Source organism: Sus scrofa, chromosome 1, assembly GCF_000003025.6.
Source record: "Sus scrofa isolate TJ Tabasco breed Duroc chromosome 1, Sscrofa11.1, whole genome shotgun sequence".
NCBI lineage: Eukaryota > Metazoa > Chordata > Mammalia > Artiodactyla > Suidae > Sus > Sus scrofa.
In genome coordinates, this window is record NC_010443.5 from 266,185,055 (window position 1) to 266,207,092 (window position 22,038).

The following is a 22,038-nucleotide window of genomic DNA, read 5'->3' on the forward strand; positions in this document are numbered from 1 at the left end:
ACCCCACGAGAGTACACGATGAGTGAATGCATGACGCAGCTACAAATACAGTATGGATCGATATCTACACCTTACATGAATTTTTAAGATAAAATTTGAGAATCCAATGATTCCCCATTATCTGTCTCTCAGATCAAAACCCCATACACCCTGCAGGAGATGTTCATGCCTCGCTCTCTGCTCCTAGCAGTACTTATACATGTTTGAGTCCTAGACCAGATGCTCTCATTGATGACATTCTAAGGGTCTAGTGAAAACACAGTAAATCAGCATTCAATCTTTTTTTTTTTCTTTTTTCTTTCTAGAGCCACACCTGCAGCATATGGAAGTTCCCAGGCTAGGGATCGATTGAATGAGAGCTGCAGCTGCTGGCCTACACCACAGCCACAGCAACTTGGATCCAAGCTGCATTAAATTAGCAGTCAGTAATGGGTTCTGTGACTCTGAACAGAAATGTTAAGAGGGAGATCACATGAAACAAAGCTAACATTTTTCTTTCAAATCTAGGTGAAGTTTTTTAAGGGAAAAGTAAGAAGGATCCCCATAAGTCTTATTAACAATATTATAAGAACTTTTCAAAAAGGATGCTCAAATAAAAACTTGCCTTTCACATCAAAAGGCAAGAATAGACGGGGTAAGAAAAAATTAATATGCTTCTAGTTCTATCTTTCAGCAGATGATATTTTTTGCTTTTGCTTTTTAGGGTTGCACCCATGGCATATGGAGGTTCTGTGACCTACAGTACAGCTCCTGGCAATGTTGGATCCTTAACCCACTGAGCGAGGCCATGGATTGAACACGCATCCTCATGGATCCTAGTCGGGTTCGTTAACCACTGAGCCACGACGGGAACTCTCAGCAGATGATAAAGTAAAACACCTCCATCTTGCAATGACAACACACACAGAAAACTGCATATTCTGCTTAGAAAACTCTACTTTCAAAGCCCTCTCTCTTTTGCAGACAAGAGATTCTGTGTCAGTGTTAAGACTGAATTTGTATCTACCTCCATTTCTGAGGTGCCTCTGTCACACTCGACATCATGCTTCAGGAATCTGGTAAGGTTAGGGGGTAATAACATTTTAAACAACAACAACAAAATACTGAGAAGGTCGTTACCGACTGTGAGGATGAACTCGATAAAAGGAAAACTTGATGAACTAAGGCCGTTACTCACTAAATAACAGGTTAGTACATTTTACTGGTGAAATCAGGGGACCTGACAGGCTACTCTTCATTATGTCAAAAACACACCCACCCAACTGTTAAAATTAGTAAGGCGGTTTCAGCTAATTCTTCTAAAACTGGATTCCTCATTTACAATTTTCTAAAGCGTGGAGACTTTCTGCCAATGCAGGTAGATTCCAAGAGTCAAGTAGGTCAGTAATAAAATGAAAAGCTGGAGCGAGATTTTAAAAGAGACATCTAAAAATGGGCTTTAAAAATGGGCCTTAGCAGAAAACTGACTGGAACACACTGTGAAAAGATTACTATAAGTTCAGTACATGAATATTAATAGAAAAAACCCTGCAGTGTTCATAAATAGTTATGACTTGATGAAATAATTACAAGTAATGTAAGTCAAAATTTTAGATCAGTTACAAGTGCCTGTAATGATATTCTATCCATAAAAAGAAAAAATATCTTAAAACCCGAGAGGTTTCCATTGACAAAGCTATTTACCCAAACAAAGAAGAATTCTTTTGCTCAAATACCTATCACCTTCTGATTTTTTTTTTTTTTTTCCCCACAAATGGAAACTGGTGAGGGAACGCCAGAAGGAAGGGCAATAGAGCACTTAAACACTAGGACAATCATTAAGCCTACTTCTGGATTTAATAATGAAATGGTTTAAGTTCTCAATTTATTATTATGAAACAGTTGAGGGGGAAAGATGAGCGAAGTTAAAGTAAGCAGCTCAAGTTCACTGTCAGCCTATCAAAGGATTTCTGAAATCTTGGTCTAGCACAACTAACCTCTAATGCACAAATAGTGTGAGAACACTCGACCCCACATGGAAGATGCTGTCTAATCTCAAGGGCTATTTCTCCCTTCTCACTTCAGTAAGAGTGGCAAAGAGACAAGTGTTCTGTGCTCAATCAGGTGAAAGCTGTTTGAAGAGAGGGCCAAGCCAGACACGGGGCGTGGCAGGCACCTTCTTGCAAAGACTGAGCAGGTCACCGTGGTAGAGGTTTAGGAAGTGCAGGATGAATGTCTCTAAACTGGCATCTCCTGCCCCCAAGTTCAGGACTAAGTTCATGTGTCATAATGGGTAAGTAATACGTATTTCATAGCCAACTGTGAGCACTAACAGACTTTTTTTTTTTTTTTTTTTTAGTAAATGTACTTGTGTTTCTATGACAGGAGGATTTTCTTCTCCATTAATCACCCTCCAAAACAAGTCCACTCCACAAAGTTCAAAAACACAAAATATACCCTGTCTTTATGAAGCTAATCTTCAATAAACATCTTTGCCAAACTGGAGCTCCTGCTATTTCATGAGACCAGACTTAACGAAGCAAGAGAAAGAGCTTCTTATTTTAAAAAGCTTTTTGGAATCAAGAAAATGGACAGCAATTTATGTAAATGCATCAATCTCAATTGATTTCTCTAGCATGAAAAGGAATAAATAATGCAAATCACTGTTTTTCGGAGAAGGAGTCCTAACTCTTTGCCAATGACATGGCAGACACGCGGATGGGAATGGCGGGGATGTGTACACGAAGGTGAACATAAATAAATGGGTGTATGATAAATGTGGTTGCCGGAGGTGGATACAGACAAATAGGTATGCAATTGGAAAGGGAAGGCTGGAGACAGAGGGAAAGACACTGGGTCAGCTGTATCCCAGCGAGTTCACAGAGGTTTCATGATCTAAAAAAATCTGCGACAGCAGAATTTCTAATCAGAAGGTTTAAAAAGTTAGTTCTCTTGGGCAATTCAGAATAATGGTACCTAAGCATATAATGAATATGTCATAAAATAAGCTATTACATAAAAAATTTAGGGACAAAACAAGAGGGAAATTGAAGATGCTAAAGGTAGATACACACTTATTTAACATCTTTAAATAGCTGAAGCTGTTTAAATGCTAATTAGATTGGCACCTAGAACCCCAAAATAGCTACTTCCCCCTGGGAAGGAGAGGCTATGCCTCTTCAATCATCCCTTAAATGCAAAGAGGTTTGACCCCCATGCAATGGATAAAAGTCACCCAAAAAATGAACAAAAGACGTGTTTGGAAAAACCAGAACACCATTCATCCCAGCTAACGACTTGTTCATTATGAGTGATGATGGATAAAGACTTCTCATGCTGAGATGAAATCAAGATTTATATGCATTGTTTCCTCTCCCAACTTGTGGGAAGATCATCATCATTTAATTCTATCTCTGCGGCCAGTGATGGGCATCCAGAGAGCTGGTTATCAAACGGCGCAGTCAGCTGGCAAAAGCCGAAACGTGCAGTTGGCACATCTGGACGGAGCCGCCACAGCCGAGGGTGAACAATGACTCCTGGCAAGCATCCAAATTGCTTGCAGACGCTAGCAGGTCTCATCTACAACCGCCCCTACCAGCATCTCTCTCTCTCTCTCTTTTTTATGAGAATCAGATTTTCATTGCTCCATTCAATTGCTCTCCTCTGCCATTTTTTACAGCTCTTATCGTTCCCCTGGAATATGGCCTTGAGACAGCTCATCCGTGTCCTTCACTGTGTTATCTCTTCTAACTTTTATTAAAACTTCAGCTTTCATCTGAAGATAGCTAATTAAATCTGGAACAGATTATATTCCTCCCCTTAAAAGGAACACAAAACTATTTTCTTCAACCTGAGCTATGTTCTTTTCCCTTTCCAAAACGTGAAACCAAAGGTGTTACGAAGTCTCATTTGTTTACAAAGCCAAGATATCTGACATGTCATAGATAGGCTGATTCATATTAAAGTTGGTATGATGAAACTTTGAGCTATTTCTCAAAATAATTATTTTTCAATACTGGGATTTTTTTCCCCCCCTTGTATCCTTTAACTATTGCAGCTAATACCATAAGCTTATTTTCTGAATAAGGTTGGTTGATGAGGAATTAGAGATTAACAGGTAGTTGTGTGCAAGTGATTTATCTTAAAAAGATTTTTGTTTTTTTTTTAGAGTTGCCCTCATTTGGTAAAAATGAAGAAAATGTTTTCTTTTATCCCATACCCCAAACGCTAGCAACCAGAAGTTTCCCCCATGGAAAATTATCTGAAAAAAAAGAAATTAAAAGCAGTGCTTCAATTTAGGGTTAACTTGGTTTTTAAGACAGCTTTACGCCCACTAATAGTTTGCTCAAGTAGCTTTGTCTTAATCTTTCGCACATTAATGACGAAGCTTCCATAAGCGACATGAACACATTCTTTGCGCATATACCGCTGACCCAGTCCCTTCTGGGCCCGGGGCCGCTTAAGAGCACATTTCTGCTGTAGAGTTGCTAACCAGACCTAGCAATGATATCGGACTCAATCTAGCCCGCCACAAGCACACCCGCACCCCACCCCAGCACTTTTTAAAGTAAGGGTTAAGCTTCTATCGCCAGGGTATGATTTAACTCTCCCACCTGAAATTTTCTGGGATCCTTTTCTTCGCTTCACTGCCTTTAGCAAGATTTCTTTCATGGTGACCTTCGTATTGTCCACTTGAATAAGGGAGAATCCATGAGCAGCATTTCTGTAGGAAAAGACAAATATTAAATCATCACCAATACTCAACCAAAGGGATGTTAAGGCAGTCTTCACTGAGTTTAAGAAAGGTTTAATAAGTGTACATCGAAGTGGCAATTGTTTTTTTTTGTCTTTTTGGCATTTTCTTGGGCCGCTCCCGGGGCATATGGAGGTTCCCAGGCTAGGGGTCGAATTGGAGTTATAGCCACCGGCCTATAGTTAGAGCCACAGCAACGCGGGATCTGAGCCTTGTCTGGGACCTACACCACAGCTCACGGCAACGCTGGATCCTTAATCCACTGAGCAAGGCCAGGGATCAAATCCACAACCTCATGGTTCCTAGTCGGATTCGTTAACCACTGAGCCACGGCGGGAACTCCTTGAAGCGGCAATTATTTAGAAATGGGTTAAATAAACCCAGTTCTATTGAGAGAGGAGGAAAATGGGGGTGGGGGGGGGAGAGACACAGAGGGAGGGAAAAGCATTCTCACAGTAACAGTTTCAAGTGAAAGAGAGGGCAGAATTAGGGAAGGTTTTTCTAATTCATCTTAAAATGAATCCAACTGGTCACTGTGGGTCACTGGTACCATGGGTTCCTAGTGTTGGTTCCCAAGCCAGATCCTCCTGGACAAATGACAAGCGTGGCTTGTGTCGGCAGATGTCACTGCAGGCAGATACTACCATCATACTAAAGCTCATGGTGCTCTGGAGGAAAAGTGACGGGGGGCGGGGGGGTGTGTGTGTGATGTGGATAGGACAGCCCAAAGCTATTTAGAATTAGGAATGAAAAAAGACTCTTCCCAACTGGGAAGCAAATAAATAAACAAGCATTTTTAAAAATACATTATACTTCAGTAGTAATGTTTTACTCTACTTAGTCCTGGAGGGTCAAGCAAAATATTAGCTGAAGTGTAAATAATTATAAAACAAAATACCACCCCATCACTTGTAAGCTTCTAGCCAATCACACTTGGGGTGGAGAGCCATCTAGATGGGAAAAAACTGGCAGGGAACAAGTACTCTTAAAAAAAATAAGCCCATCCCTGGGCGAGGTATAACTTCACCAAGACCGTTAATTGAAAGAGCAAGTCTCACAAATACTACTCACTATGCTTGGGCACTGAAACAAAACAGGCCAATTCCAAGCAGCTCATGTAACAAATGGGACCCAAGTTTCCAACTACGGAACATGGGAATTGCCACAAGGCGTTTGGTTGCATTCCCATTTCCCCATAAGAATCTCAAAGGGGAACACGGCCAAAAAACATGGCAGAACTTCATATTGACGAGAAATCTGAAAGAAACGCCAAGCCCCAAGCTAAGCCGTGGAAAAGCTTCCCAATGGTGGGGCAGGCTGGGAAGGGGCCTTAAACCTAGCTTGGACCCAACCAGGTGGCTGGCCTTCCACGGGGGCTGGGGGCCGATCGCAAAACCAAGGACCCAATTTGCTTCCCTAATACAAAGACATCTCCACACCCCTCCTCTCCATACGGCTTGCTGTTTAATCCTTGACATTCCATTTGTTAAAAAGCAAAAGCCGATGCTGGTCTAGCCAGCACGATCATCCATTTTAACTTGGTCAAGTTCTTGCTATCGAACAGCAGGCCTGAGAACTGTCAAGCTAATTTTACTGAACACTCTGTTACTGAATCATGCCTGAGCCCCGGCCGTTCTTTACCTCAGAAGCTGGACCCCATCCCAGAACAATCTTGAAAAGTTTATTTTACTGATCAAAGCAAAATAAGAAATAGCTCTTTTTAAAAAACTATATTTAGGGAGCGAGGTAGTAAGTGATACTCTGGCAAGAGTACTGAGATGTAAAGTGCCTTGTGCATTTATAAACTTGGGGGTATTTGCTCTGGCACCAGGCCAGTGTGCGCCTGGAACAAATGCCAATCATCCGCGCTCAGACTTGCCTTCGCCTGCTTTCTCCTCGGAAGTCAGTGCGCGCTCCATCTTTGACAACATGTTGGGCGACGGATGAGTGGGACCCAAAAGGGAACACAAGTTCTTGGGCACTCACAACGAGTTCTGGGCTAGATCTCACCAACGCCCATCTGCCTGGGTTCCACCTGAACTACTTTCGATGTGAGTCGGCTTGTAAATTGCCTACCTTCGCCCCTAATCTGCTGCTGGCTGATAGCATTATTTCCAACCAATACGTTTATCTGTGCAGCAGAGGCAGACTAAAAGCTCAAAAGGAAGCCTTGTGTTTGGACTAACTTCCATAAATTAAAAGTGTCCTTTGAAAAGATTTTTGAACAGAGGAAAATCCCTAGTCTGTATTTTTCTGTCATTTTACCAAAACGTACCTGGGTGACAAGGTTAAAGCATGCAGAGGAAATCCCTGGCACTTATCATCCACAGGCATTACTGATAAATTGTGCGGTGGAGGAATAAAGGATTACCTTCTGTATTTTTTCATTACACTTTTCTTTTGTTACAGAATACATAAATCCATTGTGGCACAATGTAATATGTATCACCATGCTACACCTGCGGACGCTTCCGAGCGGCTGCCATGTCTGTGCAGTCAGGAATGATAAGTGAACCACCCATGAATGTTAACGATAGTGATCATTCTGAGGTAACTCGGCTCTCCATCTTCCTTTACAGCCTCCGTGCTGAAGCCAGGGTAGCAAGGTTCATGAGAGGAAAATGAAAACAACGCGAAGGGAAGGGGCCCGCTTGGCGCTCGGAATGTGCCCTGGCGGGGGTGCCGTATCTCACCCGGGGCTCCGTTTCGGTGAAAACGGGCACATTAAAAGGAGAACGAGGCTGCGGGCCTGCATACTGCACACTCGAGCAGACCTCCTGGAAGTTTCCTTGGGTCAGCCTCACGCCCCACTCACTCCTCTCCCTCCAGACACCCCCCAATTCTGGATCCTGTCCCCTGCCTATAGGACGAAAAACATTTCTAAAACACAAGAGTACGCAGAGTTCCCTGGTGGCTCAGCGGGTTAAGGATCCAGGGTTGCTGCTGCCATGGCTCGGGTTACTGCTGTGGTGCAGGTTCCATCCCTGGCCTGGGAACTTTTGCATGCCAAGGGCACGGCCTAAATAAATAAACAAACAAGCTTGTCTTGCCTTATAAAAAACAAACCACCAAACCCACAAGAGGACAGAATCTAGGTGAGTCTCAGAATCCATGCAGGTGCAACTGTAATGTTCTGCTCCCATTTAATAAGTGGATATGGAGACTTGCTACCACAATTTTCAGCCTGACTTTCAAACATTCTGAATTTTATGCCTCATTTCTCCATATCCAGGATTTTTATGGGCTTTCTAAAATGTCTATTGAAATACATTCTTCCAAGCTGCTTTTATTTAATGCTGGGCGCTGGGTCTAAGATTGCGAAGACGATGATCCTGGGAGAAATGCCGGCAGCAGGCAGGCAGAGTGAGGGCCCTGCCTCCCCTCCTCATGGTGCTGCATTCGGGGACCCTGTGCTGGGGATGACCGGCCCTTAGACAGACAGGCAGATGGATAGACAGACAGGCTACAAACCCACTCTCGGCTCAGAAGCTGCTCCTCCTCCAGCACCCCCCGGGGAGAGACAGGCATTCTAGGGGCACTGAACAGAAGCAGCTGCCCTCTCAACAGCTCCGTGGGCTGCCTGTGCCGGGTCGAGGATGCAGCACCACTTCAGCGAGCTGACTAAACACTGCCAGGAGAGTTTCAGTCAATTCCAAGTTAGGTCCTGTCAAGTCTCGCGACCACTGAAAAACGTATGGGCATTTAAAAAAGAGATTACGCACTTGAGGAATTTAGCTCTGTCCCAGTGCAAAGCCACTCAGTTACCGGAAGGAAGTCTTTACACTGGCATTAACCTAACATGATGAGCACTTCTGTACTAAGCATTAAAACTAGTGGTGGCAGGAGTTCCCGTCGTGGAGCAGTGGTTAACGAATCCGACTAGGAACCATAAGGTTGCGGGTTCGATCCCTGGCCTTGCTCAGTGGGTTAAGGATCTGGCGTTGCCGTGGGCTGTGATGTAGGTTGCTCGGATCCCAAGTTGCTGTGGCTCTGGCGTAGGCCGGTGGCTACAGCTCCGATTGGACCCCTTGCCTGGGAACCTCCATATGCCGCGGGAGCAGCCCAAGAAATAGCAAAAAAAAAAAAGACAAAAAAAAAAAAAAAAAAAAAAAACTAGTGGTGGCAGGGGACAGAGAAGTAGGGGTACAGGTCATCATCTGAAAAGCTGAGATCCTATTTACAGGGACAAAGCGGGAATCCCAGCCTAAGTTGGAAGGTAACATTGGAAAGGAAAACACATGGGCTGGGAGTTAAATACCCTTTGGTTCAAACTCTAACTGAAATGTTGCCTTAACATGTGGGAACCTCAGCTGTGTCCATGAAATGAGGAGGCCACTTCCCTCCAGAACTGTCAGGAGGATGAAATAGACAATGAACGCCAAGCACCTGGAACCAAGGCTGGCAAACAGTAAAAGGGGCTTACGGTGTTCGTTTTCCTGTGTTCCCCTTGTCCCAAGTCATCACCCCAAGAGAAGAGGCCCCATCCAGCCCCTCAGCAAATAGTCCTTATTTGGGGGAATGGATCTCAACTCTCATTGCTTATAATTGGTAACACAAGGCCATTAAAATGTGCAATTTGATGGGGATGGTGGCAACTCTAGGACACTGTCAGTAAGCAGCCCCCGGCCCAGGCATCGACACCCTGCGAAAGCTCAAAGGAGAGCACCTTGGGCTCTGGTTTTGAGGCTTTCCTTTTTGACAGTAAACCTGAGAAGTAGCTATGTTCCACCTCAGCTTAACTCGGTTTTCGATGGAAGTAAAAAATCATGGTGGTGCTGCAGAGAAATTCAGTGAAACTTATTAAGGTCTCCGAATCTGCAGAGCATGTTATTATCCAACAACTACAACAAAAATCGCAGCAACTACTATCGACTGAACACTCAGTATGTGGCAGGTGCTGTGTTTGGCCTTTTACATCTGTATTAACTCATTCTACCCTAATATAGGCACAGGTATCGGGCAGAAACTAAGGCTGGAGACATCAGGGAATTTACCTGAGGTCACACATCTATTAGAGATCCTGTTTTGGATTCAGAAATCAACAATGTGGTCCCTCGCCCAAGCAGCACAGTCCAGTGGGAGAGAAGGACAAAGAACAAACAAAGAATTATAGTTCTGCAGGATAAGCACAAAGACGAAGGCAGCTTAGAGTGCTGCCAAAACATGGGGGCACTTAACCCAGTGGGCAGGGGTGAGGGGGGTCAGGGAAGCTTCTTAGTGAAGATGTCTCTCAAGACACAATTGTCGTTTAGCTCTACACCGTACTGGACAAGTATGGCAACACCAGAAGGCAGCAGAGCCCAAGCGCCAGAACAGAGCCTGTTCTGGAGTCCCAGCTCTGCCTCCCTTAGGCAAACAATATAATATCTCTAACTTCTAGTTTTCTCGTCTACACAATGAGTATAATTCTTAGACTGTAAGCTTGTTGTCAGGGCTGAATACTTCTAAAATAGTTAACATAATACCTGTCATATAATAAATACTTAATAAGTCACGGGAGTTTAATAACTATCAGCGTTTCTTCATACAAAGAGGTGATGTATAATGAAGAGAAAATGACAACAGTCAACGCTTACCGAGCACTCACTTTGTTTACTGATTGCTCCCAGAAAAGGTAGGTGATATCATCAGTCCCACTTTATAAAGAAGGAACTTGAGGTTGGCAAGGTTGAGTTAGGCAGCTCATGTAGGGAGGAGCTAGGATTTGAACCCACGTTAGCCAGACCAAGCCTATGCGGTTTTTTTTGTTTGTTTGTTTTGCTTTTTAGGGCTGCATCCATAGCATATGGAGGTTCCCAGGCTAGGGGGTTGAATAGGAGCTGCAGCTGCCGGCCTACGCCACAGGCACAGCAATGTGGGACCCGAGCCAAGTCTGCAACCTACACCACAGCTCATGGCAACACCAGATCCTTAACCCACTGAGCGAGGCCAGGGATCCAACCCACAACGTCATGGCTCCTAGTTGGATTCATTTCCAATGCGCCATGATGGGAACTCCAAGTCTGTTTTAAACCTCCCTATGGTCAAGGAAGTTTAAGGAACTAAGGGGAAGAAGAAACCTCCAGAGAGCATATCTTCTAGACTGGAACCACTGATCAATCCATGGAAAAGGTCAATCTCCACCGTAACAAATTCAGTTTGATTATAAATGTCCCGACTCTGCAGTGAAGCATATAACCTACAAGATCCCGTTTTAAAAGCTCGTGGAGAGCATCATGGTTTCCTGAGCCACAGTGTGAGTTTGTGCAGGTGGGTCAGACTGTCAAGAGCAGCGCTCCGCTCTCCAGTCCTGGCCAGTTCCTAACAGTGATGAAGACACACTCCTCTGGTTCCCAGCCTGCTCTGGTCCCCAGCCTGCTCTGGTCCCAACTCCATGCATGTTCATTCTCGGGCACTTCAAGGCAGAAAATGAAAATATATGAGCAGGAGAAAGCCTTGTAATAACTGCAGCATGCTTGCTTTAAAGCAGCTCCTTTGGGTATTACTTTAGTCATAAAGAGAGTTTACACGAGTGTGAATGCCACATTTTGTTTCCCCTTGCACTGACAAAGAAAATTTTTTTTTTTAAAGATCAAAGCATACTGTGTGAGTACGTGATGTCTGACATTGGACAAAGTACTCTTTTTCAAAACAGACATTTTTCCAAAAACATAACTCACTAGACTAATGGGCAGTGAGAAGCCAAAATGACTGCCCTCCGCCTTCTCCTTGTGTATCTTTGCCAGAGTCCTTGGGACTTGCCAAATCTGGTCATGCCTGCTTAGCTTGCTCGACTGATTGTGCCAGAAAAGAAAATAAGACACAGATGTATTTGAGCTCTTTGAGATGCCAGTAAGAGAGACAGCTAATGGCTTCATTTCGACCCTCCCCTTCCAGCTGGGCACAGGTGGGGGATAATGAGGTCCCTCTCCCCAATCAGACTCAATTATTTACCACTCTATATAACCGCAAAGACATGCACATTCAGTTCAGAATATAAAACACACCGTGGGCTACTTCCAACCACTGCCACTGGGTATTTATAACAAACTCAAGTGGCTAACAGTTTGCCTTGGCAGGAGTTTAAGTGTGTAAAGTTTTGCAAACTGTTTCTGTTCAAATATGTCCTGCTGAAATGGGGTCCCAGGCGGGGTTCCATAACTGTCAGGTCAGTGAACTGCATAACATCTGAGAATGTATTCGCCATGCAGTGCAGACAGACAGGATCTGGAAATCAAACGCTTCGTTCTATCGCAACCTTCGGAGAAGCATCACGGTTTTTTCAACAGCAAGACTGACATTGTATTAATAAACATTACAAGTCACTAGCCTGACATGTACATAGCAGCAGCTGACAGACTCCAACATAAGCTGAGGGGAGAACAGAGGAAATCCAAATGAGACATAGGAACTAAACATGGCCAAAGGGGGTGGATCATGAAACAAATCACATTAATGTCAGAAACGCAAGTCCTAAACTTTTAAGATAAAAGTTTAGTTGATAAAAGCAACTAAAGCAACAATCTGGTATAATTTTTGGATACCAAGGTAAGTTGATGGCTATCTAAAATACGTGCTTTTATTGTAGGAACAAAGCAATCCTGGCACAACTTCAACGGACAGACATTCCAGCGAGCAAAACATACATATTTAGCTTGTCTGACCTTTAAATTTTTAGAAGTATATAATTAATGCCTTCCATCTTTATTACTTGCTCCAATATTTCTGTCGCTTTAAACAGACACAAAGAAAAATCTTTTCTTTTCTCTAGACAGTAGCTGTTGCCAAAAAGGAAATCAAGTCAGATTTACAAATACGAAATTAAACAGGCTGCATATGTTACACTTCCATACACGAGGACAATCTGGACAATGATAATGTTTGCTAATACAACAGAATGAAAAGAAACAACACACAGTTGGTCCTCTATGACTCAAGCAAACAATAAATAACTAGGATAATTTACAGCCATACTGTCAGGCCTGGTTACAAAGAACACAGACATCTTTTTTTTACTCCTTGCCCTATTTTACTTCTGCCCCTTACCAAACTATACGACCTCGGGTGAATGACTCCCTGATTCCGATTCCCCAGCTTACATATTATAAAAAATGAGTTGCTTATAAAGAATAAATGAGATAATGGCTACCAGGGGTACCACACTGAGTGTCCAAAAATGCTCGTTTCCTCCCCCCTCTTCTCTCCAGACCATAAGGCAATATCACACAAGAATAGGTGAATCGTCAAACTAAGGAATGATACCCTTTCATAAAAGTCGGTCACTCGGGATGCACTGTAGAGCTCTCACTGGGAGGTATACCAAGACCCTTTTTCAAAATCCCTCATACAACAATGAACCTAGGGCATGGCTCCAAAAAAGGGAGCTCACCTTTCCCTTCACGCAGAGCCAAGAGAAGCCACAATAGTCTCTAGGCGCCCTCTGGGCCACATTGCCCGAAGCAGCCGGGCTTCTGGTGCAAGTCCCTCTACTGTCTACCCTTCCCCAAAGAGCAAAATCCTAAATGGGTTCTATCTGCTCTGCGGCTCTTGGTTAAAATGGTTCCTTTCCTATAGCCACCTGATACAGTATACATTTTAAGTAAGACACATACATAGGGGGGCGGTTTAAGCACTCTTAACTGACTTCTGATCTAGGAGGATTCTGTCTATTTGACTGATTTTGACTTTTCTTCCCTAAAAGCCCTCTTCCCCTGGCGCTTCACCCCCAGACTAGGATCCTAGTGTAAAATATTAATGTCAATACATGCAATGCACTGATGTCACCGCAGTTGCTTTATTTTTTAAGATTAAATTTATTTATTTGAACTAACCCCCCCACCCCTGCAAAATCAGTTTTCCCATTTCTCTCCACAGTTGTTTTTGTCACTGTCATTTTTGAACTCAATTTTGTTTCACAAATTCTGACTGATTTTGCCCACGCCGGGGGAGGGAGAGGATGGACAAAGCAAGTTCCTCTCCTGCCCCCTCCCAGACCTCATTCTCCCGGTCCTACTACATCTAAAGGCCCAGCAGACTTTTGCTTGGTCATTGCTGGCCAGGAGCACTTCTTCAGCTGAGATCCAGCTCTTAACGAGTATTAGCATGCCCCCTGCCCCAATACCTCTGTTCCGCTTCTTCCCTCCCATACTCCTGATATCCGAACAACTTAATGCTTAGGCTCAGAGTAGCTAGCAAGTCAGCAAGTTAGGGACTCCTGTTTAGATACACATTTGTTCTGTCCAAAATCAATCAACAACAATTGATATCTTAGAAATCCACTAGCTGATCTGGTAAAGGAGGCAGGTTCCATTAACAGGGCCTAATTTGCACTTTGTTAGGGGAAGGAGAATGGATTACTCTAATAGCAACTCTATTTCCAGGGGTTTCCTGGGGCCCAAGGGTCTGGGAAGGAGAGACCAGTCTAGCTCTGACTCAGTAAGAGCATCACAAGGCATCCAGGTCCACATTCTTTCCCACAGAATACTTAGCTAATTAGGGATTCATTTATGTTAACTAGCTCCTTCTTTTAAATGTAAATCATTATATGACATAATAAGTCATCACCTCTGCATGATGGAACAAAGGGAAATTCTGAAATATTCTTTTACATGAAGAAACATTTCTCTATAGTGGACATGCATTAATTGTATAATAAAAAAAAACCCAAAGGAGTTCCCTGGTGGCCTAGTGTTTAAGGACTCGGCATTGTCACTGCTGTGGCCTGGGTTTGATCCTTGGCCCCGGAACTTCTGCATGCTGTGGGTGTAGCCGAAAAAAAAAAAAAAAATAACCCAAAGAAAGGTTAAACCCCATACACACTTTAGTGTGAATTATTCAGACTGATAAATCTCTGACAAAAATAACAACTATGGGAGTTCCCGTCATGGCGCAGTGGTTAACGAATCTGACTAGGAACCATGAGGTTGTGGGTTCGATCCCTGGCCTTGCTCCGTGGGTTAAGGATCTGGCATTGCTGTGAGCTGTGGTGTAGGTGGCAGGTGCAGTTCGGATCCCGCGTTGCTGTGGCTCTGGCACAGGCCAGCGGCTACAGCTCCAATTCAACCCCTAGCCTGGGAACCACCATATGCCGTGGGAGCAGCCCAAGAAAATGGCAAAAAGACAAAAAAAAAAAAAAAAAAGAAAGAAAGAAAGAAAGAAAAGTGATGGGAGAAGTGTGCGCAAGACTTTTTATGGAACAGACTTGCTGATCCCTGAAGAATTCATGTCTGCAGTGTGCAAGTCACATCATGCATAGGTATCAATCAGGCAGAGAGCCCACCCATGTACAGACTCACTGACAACAGCAAAAAATGAGATGACCAATCATTCTGGTTCATTCAGAACTGAACAGATGCTCCTGAACTTGGGACTTTGAATTTTGAAACAGGCAAAGTTGTGGGCAAACTGGAATAAACTAGCAGAAATGTCCTTTACTTTTGCAAGAAAAAAACATTTACAATTTGGGGGTGGGAGTGTGTGTGCACTATAAATAAATTAGCTCATTAAAATAATGGACTAATACCTAAATATACATTCATTGTTTAAAATAACAAATTAATAATATGGTAATCTGATGTTTCATATGAAAATAAGAAAATTCAAATTGACAAGTAAAACATTTAACTCCCATTAACTCCAACATCATTGATGTAATTTCAGCGAAACATCATCTGTTGCATTAAAGTTGTTAATTTGTATTTTATTAATGTTATGGTTTTATTTGCATTTAATTTGTAATTGTATTTGGGTTGCATAAAGACATGGAATTTATAGCTAGAATTTTACATTTGTATATATTTAAGTAACATTATATTCAAACAGATTTGGGCAAACATTGAAGTTTTAGGAAAATTAATTTTCCTTTAAAAGAAGTCTATCCATTACTTATATTTAAGAACATTCCTCACCACAATTCCATTAAGTAGTGATTACCATCCTCACTGTACAGATGAGGAAACTGAAACTACAGCCATGGTGCAAGTCACTAGTAAAGCTGAACCTTGAACCCAGGTTAGCCTAAGTTCAAACTCTGTGCTGCCTCGTTTGGAGTAGGGAACAGCTGTATATTGGAGCTTCTGGGGTTTTTGTTTTTGTCTTTGTCTTTTCTAGAGCCGAACCTACGGCACATGGAGGTTCCCAGGCATAGAGGTCTAATTGGAGCTGCAGCTGCCAGCCTACGCCACAGCCACGGCAACGCCAGATCCGAGCCACGTCTGTGACCTATACCACAGCTCACGGCAACGCGGGATCCTTAACCCACTGAGCGAGGCCAGGGATCGAACCTGCATCTTCATGGATACTAGTCAGATTTGTTTTTGCTGAGTTACAACAGCAACTCCAGGAGCCTCTGGTTGAATGGAATGAGGGACTCTGAAAAACAGAAGGCAACCTGGGGCTTCATGGCATTCAGAAGACAGAAACAGGGCTGTAGAAGTGGTTAAGCAAGTTCAGAAAGCAAGGTGGGACAGAAAGCTTGGCCAAGGGTCCCCCAAGCAGCCCATAGACAGCATAAGCTTCGTTTATTCTTCCTTTTCAAGGAAGCCCTGTGCTAGATGCTAAGGATACAGAGACACAGGAGACTACTCTTCCTGTCTTCAAGGAGTTTATGTCTTGCTACTGGCTTGACGGCTGTCTGCCCCTAAGAGGGCTAATGGGAAAGTCTGCACATCTCCAATATGCGCCCCTGCCATGCTCAGCCAAAGTTATTCTGGTTCAGCCTTTACCCTGTTACTCTATTGACTTCATTACTATTATAGTAAGAGCTATGCTGGGGATTGTGGGCACTAATGATCCAGTTCTTGTCCTCAAAGCATTTTTATTAGTAACAACAATTGCAGCAAACACTTAGATAATGCTTATTTAGGCCAGGCACTGTTCTAAAGTGTTTTACACGTATTAACTCATTCAATCCTCACAACGGCTCTAGAGGTAGGTACTATTTATCATTACCATCATTTAACTGAACCATAGAAAAGTTACGTAATTAATCTGAGCTCTCACACCCACTAATAAGGGTAAGGTCAGAATCAGCACCCAAGCAGTCTGGCTCCAGAGGCCACCATGCTCCTGCCCATTACACTATAGCAGTAGCTGGACTTTGGCCTTAAGATAACAGGATTCACTTGAAGGACTAGTCCAATGCTAGATTCCCCTACCCACATCCCAACCACCAGCAGGGTGTTGGAAAGAGCATGGACTTTGAAGTCAGGCTTGGGGTCCAATCCAAGCCTGAGAGTAATATATCCCAGCCTCCCTTTTCACATCTCTAAAATGGTCATAATAAAACCTGGGCTATTTTCAGGTTAAATGAAATAATATATACATAGTTGGTCCTAGTAAATATTAACTCACTTCCCATTGTTAAACCTCGCTCCCTTTCCCTGGTGCAGTGTAGTGTCTAGTCAGCCACTCCCTGCCAGTTCTCCACTGGGAGAAAGGTGCAAGGAGAAGAGGGGAGAAATGAAGGGAGGGAGCCATGGTTTCACTTGTTTGGGTGGCACTTCACTCTCTGAAACTTTGACTACGTCCCTGGAGACTCCTGAAGGTCTGGTCTGTCCTGTGTTTGCAGAAAGTAATTTCTAGCTTGGAATGTAGACCAGAAAGGTGAATGGAAGATCGCTGAGTCAAGAAAATACACACAGGACAAATGGTCAGTAATCTGTACTATTTCATCAGGCAACTGAGAAAAAAGAAGAAAGAGAAAATGACACTTTTGTTCTAAACGCTCACATATAAAAATTTTATTTGACCATATGTTTTCAGAAATACTCCCGACGTGTTGAATAAACTCCTGAACTTTAGAACAGAAAAAGGACTGACTGGGGTATGTGCGTTTGGGAGTGGGAGTGGGAGTGGGAGTGGGAGTGCAGGGATGGGAGTGATTCAGGAAAAGTGAAAAGAGAATGAAGGTTAAAGCAGTTGTTTTCCCAGTCTCTCTTTGCTTCCTCTGAAAGGTAAGGTTCATAATGAGATTCTGTGTAGTCTTAGATGCTTCTTCTGGGAAAGTATATCTATCCCACCCCTAAACCTGTTCTATGGAACATCACTGATTTTAAAGCTCTTTTAAAAAAGACTTTCGGGGGAGTTCCCGTCGTATCGCAGTGGTTAACGAATCCGACTAGGAACCATGAGGTTGCGGGTTCGGTCCCTGCCCTTGCTCAGTGGGTTAAGGATCCGGCGTTGCCGTGAGCTGTGGTGTAGGTTGCAGATACGGCTTGGATCCCGCATTGCTGTGGCTGTGGCGTAGGCTGGCAGCTGTAGCTCCGATTCGACCCCTAGCCTGGGAACCTCCATATGCCGTGGGAATGGCCCAAGAAATGGCAAAAAGACCAAAAAAAAAAAAAAAAAAAAAAAAAAAAACTTTCGGGTCAACAGACTGCAATGATCATATGCTAATATCCACGAAGAAAAATTATGTGCTAATGAGATCTAGTCTTCCAGTGACTTGTTAGAAGACAATAAAATTCCAGGCAGAAACTACTGAAATTCCACAAAATACATCTTTCAAAGTAATAAAAAAAAACCAAAAAACAAACAAAAAACCCTCCCACAAAAACACTTGCAAATGACACATTGTGATGATAAGACTGAAAAGATGGTTTCATGTATTCTGTTGGTAGCACTATAACAGACACATCTACTGAAGGCTATATATGTCAATACAAAATGAGAGTCTAAAGATGTTTCTACTCTGACCAATAACCCTTCTCACAGGAAATATCTTAAGGAATTTCATCAACAGAAATAAAAAGGATATAGATAAGGACTATCATTACAGAATCACCTATTAAAACCAAAACAAGGAAATAATCTGAACATCCTGTGACAGGCATCCCTTTCACACTCTACAGTTCTCCGCTGCTCATCACATTTGAATGGTTTGTTTGACAACTGTCTCCTCACTAGACAGTAAGCTCCACGAGAACAGAAGCTGTCTCTGTCTAGATATTTTTTTGTAAAATCAAGCACTACTTTATTAAATGAGTTACTTTATACAATCTGACCATTGATTGCAAAAAAAATTTGTTTACAAAAAGGATGGACTGATTATCAGGCTTCCAAATCAGGGTCAACTGTACATTTACACAGAGTTGTCTTTGCATGAAGCCCAAAAAGGAACAGCATAAAAATGAGTGTTTCCATAGCCCCTTTATTTCTGCTGACCAACAATTTGTTAGAAGAGCAGCTGCAGGTTTTTACTTAAGGTCTGAGACAGTACATAATAAATGCAGACCGTAGGAATTAAGAACACATATCAAAATATTTGTTAATATAATGTTAAGTAAAAATAACACAATATGTGTGCTAGAACCGAAACTGTAATAAACATGCAGAAACATACAAAAATGAAAAGAGTTATACTGGGATGGAGGAATCATTGGATAGCTTTTAAATTACCTTTAAGGAGTTCCCATCATGGCTCAGCGAAAACAAATCTGACTGGCATCCATGAGGACGCAGGTTCGATCTCTGGCCTTGCTCAGTGGGTTAAGAATCCGGCGTTGCCCTGAGCTGTGGTGTAGGTCACAGACGCGGCTCGGATCCTGCACTGCTGTGGCTCTGGTGTAGGCTGGTGGCTACAGCTCTGATTCGACCCCTAGCCTGGGAACCTCCATATGCTGTGGGTGTGGCCCTAAAAAGACATATACATACAAAAAATTCTTTTTTTTTTTTTGTCTTTTTGCCATTTCTTGGGCCGCTCCTGCGGCATATGGAGGTTCCCAGGCTAGGGGTCTAATCGGAGCTGTAGCCGTTGGCCTATGCCAGAGCCACAGCAATGCGGGATCCGAGCCGCGTCTACAACCTACACCACAGCTCACGGCAACGCCGGATCCTTAACCCACTGAGCAAGGGCAGGGATCGAACCTGCAACCTCATGGTTCCTAGTCGGATTCGTTAACCACTGAGCCACGACGGGAACTCCCAAAATACTCTTTAAAGTTGTTGTTTTAGTGCCTCTGAAATGTAAAAAGAAGGAAAATATTTACTGTTTATAGCCACCAAACAGGGCTTCATGGCAGGGATGAAATGGCAATAATAAAGCTTGAGGAGCCATCCCTTCACTCACTCGCAGGCACTCAGGTTTCTTTCTTTGCTAAAGGGTAGAAACATTCAAAATATCTCATATATCATATGCAGCATAGTCTTATTTTAGTAAAAACCTGACACAAAGGTATTTTTTCTTTTTCTTTTTTTGTTTTTTAGGGCCACACCCGAAGCATATGGAGGCTCCCAGGCCAGGGGTCAAATCTGAGCAACAGCTGCGATCCACACCACAGCTCACGGCAATGCCGGATCCTTAACCCACTCACTGAGTGAGGCCAGGATCAAACCCGCAACCTCATGGTTCCTAGTGGGATTCTCTCCCGCTGCGCCTCAACGGGAACTCCAAAGGCAGTATGTTTTTAAAAGACGGGTGGAAAGTTTTATAAAGCAAGCCCTCTTCTGGACAGCGAATTTGCTGGTTACTAACAGTAGGGGGTGCCAAAGGGATCCCTATTGTTCCCAGGAGATGGTTTGGAGTGGGACTGTCACCGCCTCCGTTAGAAAAGCTTCAACTGAAAAAAATATTCCACGTTTCCTCTTAACAACCAGGTGCTCTGCAGGCTTGAATGGACAAAAACTACATTTTTAACTAATACCTAACTGATATTTAGCATTTCCTTGAATTATCAATGCAAGCAACAAGTCACAGTCATACGAGCAGAACTGGTGACTGATGTGAACAGAAACCAAAGAGAGCGTCACGGCACACTGCAGCTGTGGATTTCTAAATATCACCTGTACCCACCACTACCTTGAAGTGAGAGACCTAAGGAGTTACGGTTAGATCTGCCCTGGACCTTGTCGTTTAAGGTATTAACAAAGCCACTTATATTAACTACATCGCAAATTTGTTTAGTAATTGAAAACTATTTAATAAAATGGAATTATTTTGTACTGCTATGAATTTTATTCTCTGCATTTACAAACATTTTTCTGAGAAGGGCTTCTTTAGGCTTTCCCAGACTACCAAAGGCACAGCAAAGGTTAAGAACTTGTGCTCAGACTAAAGGAAGGCAACTAGGAGGAGAAATCAAATTTGATTTGAGCAAAGTTGGAGAGAAAAAGAAGCATTTTAAGTCACAAGACAGAAGCAGCTGCAATGCATACTCACAGTCTGCATTTCTTGATGAGAAAGAGGGAAATCCCAAATTTTTGTTTCTTAGACTCCAAAGTGCCCAAACACTTCCAGAGGCCTAGTTCATAGATATGACATGCAGAGATAGACCTAATACAATTTGCTATCACAAAGCAATCTGTATTTAATCCAGGTGCAGAGGTATGAAATACAACACAAATGTTGTCTCCAACAGCTCTCTGGAAATAACCATTACATGTTGACTCTCCAGATACCATTACATGTTGACTCTCCAGATACCATTGACTCATGTGATGAACAAAACCAAAATCAAATCCACAATACTAGAAGGTAGAGGTGAGATCCTGAGATAAAAAAGGTAGAGGTGAGATCCTGAGATAAAAAACAGAGTCAGTACTCACATTCGAACAAAGAGCGACTCTTTGGATGTCAGACCAGGAGATGAATACTTTTCAACCAGGGCCAAAGTACTGAAGCCGAACTTATGAATGGGCTCGTTTGAATCCAGCGGTGGGAAATCCGTGTCAACCTCCCCGTCGTCCTCAGCAATATGCAGGCAGTAGGCACTGACATTGTCACTGTAAGAAAAACCAAAACAGTAAGTGAATACCAAGGAGAGGGAGGGACGCAAAGACCAGAGGCTATGGCGCACAGCAAACAAACCGGGACACTGCTGTTCTTTACCCCAAAGCCCGGTGGTGCAGGTAGATGCCCCAAACTCTTACTTCATTTGATAAAGAGAAAACACCTGGCAGTGCAAAGAGGGAGAAAAACAATGTGAAATGAGAGCCTTTATAACACTCCATTCTTCCAACAAAGATTTACTGAGCACCTGTTGTAGACAAGACACAAAACTTGACTCCTTAGATCAAAGCTGAGATTGAGTATCAGCCCTCAAAGGAAGCTTACAGGGTAGCAGCAGGGATAGAAGCACTACATTAGTTGTAATATAAATGTAAATAAATACATATCATACAAGGGAGACAACCTATAAAGGAGAAAAGACTATGTAGAGGGAATCATAGGCCTTTGCTTTATGTTTAGGATTAAGAAAACATCTGTGCTCTAGCTCAGAAGTACTCAAGGTAACCAAGACAATCTTTACAGGTCTCCGTTCTTGGAAGAACATCAGGCTTTCTTTGTAAGATCCGATTCCACACATCAAGCATCCTTAACAGAGTGAAAG

At 43.0% G+C, this 22,038-nt stretch overlaps 1 protein-coding gene across 12 annotated transcripts in view; it reads right to left on the reverse strand.

The window, feature by feature from the left end:
- Positions 1–22,038, reverse strand: part of MAPKAP1 (mitogen-activated protein kinase associated protein 1) — a 250,193-nt gene that overhangs the window by 88,863 nt on the left and 139,292 nt on the right. For all 12 annotated transcript variants that reach the window (XM_021068873.1, XM_021068876.1, XM_021068852.1 and 9 more), the window contains 2 exons: positions 21,254–21,430; positions 4,593–4,702 (listed from right to left, as the gene is read on the reverse strand). In XM_021068873.1, coding sequence (XP_020924532.1) covers positions 4,593–4,702; positions 21,254–21,430 — 287 coding nt within the window. The remainder of the gene's footprint in view (positions 1–4,592; positions 4,703–21,253; positions 21,431–22,038) is intronic.